The 2,978-nt window shown below is 38.5% G+C and overlaps 1 protein-coding gene across 1 annotated transcript in view; it reads right to left on the bottom strand.

Moving 5' to 3' along the window:
- LOC103610144 (nesprin-1-like) overlaps positions 1-2,978 on the bottom strand; it is a gene marked incomplete at its 5' end in the record, with an annotated part of 32,568 nt that overhangs the window by 1,471 nt on the left and 28,119 nt on the right. The window contains 1 exon segment of the mRNA XM_008594369.1: positions 2,577-2,723. Within this exon segment, the coding sequence (XP_008592591.1) occupies positions 2,577-2,723 (147 nt within the window).

The raw sequence follows: 2,978 nt of genomic DNA, 5'->3' as shown, positions 1-2,978 counted from the left end.
TGGGGGGCAAAGCCACCACCTCCTTCAAGTGGAAAACCACTGCTCTAGTCCCATCGGATTATGAAGGTGGATTCTTCATTACCAAAAAGGTTCCTTTTTGGAAAAAAAAAATCATAACCAGCCTATGAAGGCCATGGTGAGAAATTTTAAACTTACTCCACGTGTAATGACAAGACATTGGGAGAATCAGGATCTGACACTGGCTTTCAATCACTCTTAACATTGTGTATAGAACAGTCTACATGGGGCGGCCGGCAGCAACGGAAACAGGTGGGCAGTTATCAGGCCACTGTGCCTGACAGATGAGAAGTGACAGTGGCCTAACCGAGGCTGGTGGTGGAGGTGATGGGAAGTGGTTCTTGATTACTACATAAATAGGGATAAATAAGGGGGGCAGTACTGACTGCAAGTTGGTTGGGACAGAGCGGACCTACAGAAGCATTTGGTGATTTTCCACAATGATAAAGTCAATAATGAAGCCCAGTTGTTTGACTCATCTCAGTATCTTTTCCTCTGCACTGTATCACTGCCCAAACACACCATTATCACGTGGGAATAACAAACACAGATCAATTTTCTATTAAGTCAGAAGTAGTACCTAAATTTTTATTCAATGTGCAAACTGACTGGTATTTCAGTTCCAGGCAGTATCATCAGTCACTAACCGGTGTGCAAGAGCATCACACCACCTACCTGTGACCCGGAGAAAGTTATCTGTCCCAAATGACTTTAGCAAATGAGGAGAGAATAAGACGTCAGAATTTTTATTTCACAAATCTATTTAATTTAAGGGGATAATGATTTATTTTGACATGTATATACTTGGCCTGATTCCAAAAGCATTGGAAACGGCATATAGATTGTCAGTGGTACGAAACGGCTGCAGATTTTTGCTAAAATCAACTTCGAAAGCAAATCTGATCGTACTTTTTCCCATTTCCCAAAATTCAAAAACATATGATGCTCTGAATGGAATCAAATCAGTGTGTCATTTTCTTGTGGTACTATGAACTGTATTATCATTATATATTTATTGAGTGTTTACTATATGGGATGTGCTGGGGATACACAATGCATCTTGGGACCATGACCATTGTCAAAGCCTGACTTCGAGTGTGACTCTGCCTGAAATCAGTAGTGAAATTCTCTGGTCACATATCTGAACTAGCCAACCATGAAGGGCCTGCTCAGTTTTTTGTGAACACAGCACGTGTCAAGTGGAGAACTAACTAATTACAACAATACAAAGCAAAAACAAAAACCAGAAAAACTCTTCCCCTTCAGAGTGACTGAAGTCCAGGTGTCTTCACCACCTCTAATTCTCTTCTATGGCTACTTTCAAAGTGGGGACAGACCACTTTGAGAGAACATATGGAAAGGCAGAAACAGTGAAGAATGTAGTCCTGTAGTCTGGAATCCAAAGAGGGTCAGTGTCCTCCTGTGATTACAGGTTATTCTGGTAAGTGTAGTAAATCTTCTCCTGTTCTAGCAAAAAGGTATTGGAATTAATACTCCCCCTCTACCCTTTTTTTTTTTTTTTGGTACCAAAGGAGAAAAATTTTTGTTCTGGATTGTTCTGAATAAAGTACATTGGAAACTTGGAAATAGCCACAAGTCAAGGAACGACTCAAGACAGCTCACAGTCTAATGAAAAAGCAGAATATAGACAGTCTTTAATTCATTTTTCTTGATTCAAGGAGAGTTAGGTTTTATATGTTCTTATCCTATTTTTTATAAAGTATTACATGTGCACTTATGGAAGTCACTTTATGATTTAAATAATGTAAATTATTTAAGCCAGAAACTATACTTCAGATGATGAACTCTTCATGTTTCTAGGTAAACTAACTAAACAAGTGCATTACACTAATCTCAGTATGTGATAAAAAAAATTGAATTATTTATTGAATACTTTTAATTCATATCTGGCTGCAATAACCTTTAAAACTAAATTGCTCTAAAATATTTTCCCACAGTTAACACTGCGTAGAAAAGCTGCTTAGTACAAAAGTTTTAAAATATTTCTCACATTCTGATTAAGTCTCAGCAGCAAAATTTTAAGCACATGAATGTCCAATATAGAATAGGTTCCTTTCACATGATACCAATGAACATTTCATCGATGATTTATTCAATAAGTACCTTGTTTGTGCCAAAAGCTGTGGGAGAAGCTTTATTGCTTTTCTGCTTACAAATCATATTCATTTGTGCTATGATGTTTGAATTTCATCATAACTTTCAGAAGCAAGTATACTTACAATCATCAAATTACATAGTAGGAAACTGAGGCTCAGAGAAACTGAGTGACCAACCCATGGTCGCTCCACCAATTAGGTATTAAAGTGGATCTTTGGTACAGTGCTTGTACTTTTCCTATCCTGCCAGGTCAGGCCCTCAGTTTTATGCCCATCTTCCTGGCTGGAACATGAACTTGACAAGGCCAACCTCAGATCTTATTTGTACTTTTAGATTCCCAAAAGACAGCACAGTTTGGCACATAATAGGTACTTAATATATTTTCATTGAATGGTCTGAATGACTCACAAGAATACAATAAATTTTCAGGAGTCTACTACCTGCTTAACAGCTTCGGCCCTGCTAAGAGGCGGGTGAGGGCTTGGCTTTAAATCAGCTTGGACTGCAGAAAGCCAGGCCTGGCACTGCTGCAGGGTGTCTTGTCGGCTGACATGCTTCTGAAGTTCATGTTCCAAACTCCGGTACACCTGAGACAAAACAATCATGCTAAGGTTGTGAGAGCTGCTTTTTATCTCTGTAAAGATCATTAGAATTAAATGAAACCCATCAATAAGTCCATTTAAATGTGTTTTCCCCAGGACCCCCCAACGCCAAACATGTATCTAAGGAAGATTGCATATTTTCCAAAATGTTGCAAAACACAATGGCCATCCCCCAGTTTATAACTTCTCAATGCACATATCACAATATTACCCTGATTAAGGGAAGAGAACATGAATAGA

Source organism: Galeopterus variegatus, unplaced genomic scaffold, assembly GCF_000696425.1.
Source record: "Galeopterus variegatus unplaced genomic scaffold, G_variegatus-3.0.2 Scaffold10665, whole genome shotgun sequence".
Taxonomy (NCBI): Eukaryota; Metazoa; Chordata; class Mammalia; order Dermoptera; family Cynocephalidae; genus Galeopterus; species Galeopterus variegatus.
Note: the sequence above shows the minus strand (reverse complement) of the source record. Positions and strands in the feature narration are given on the sequence as shown.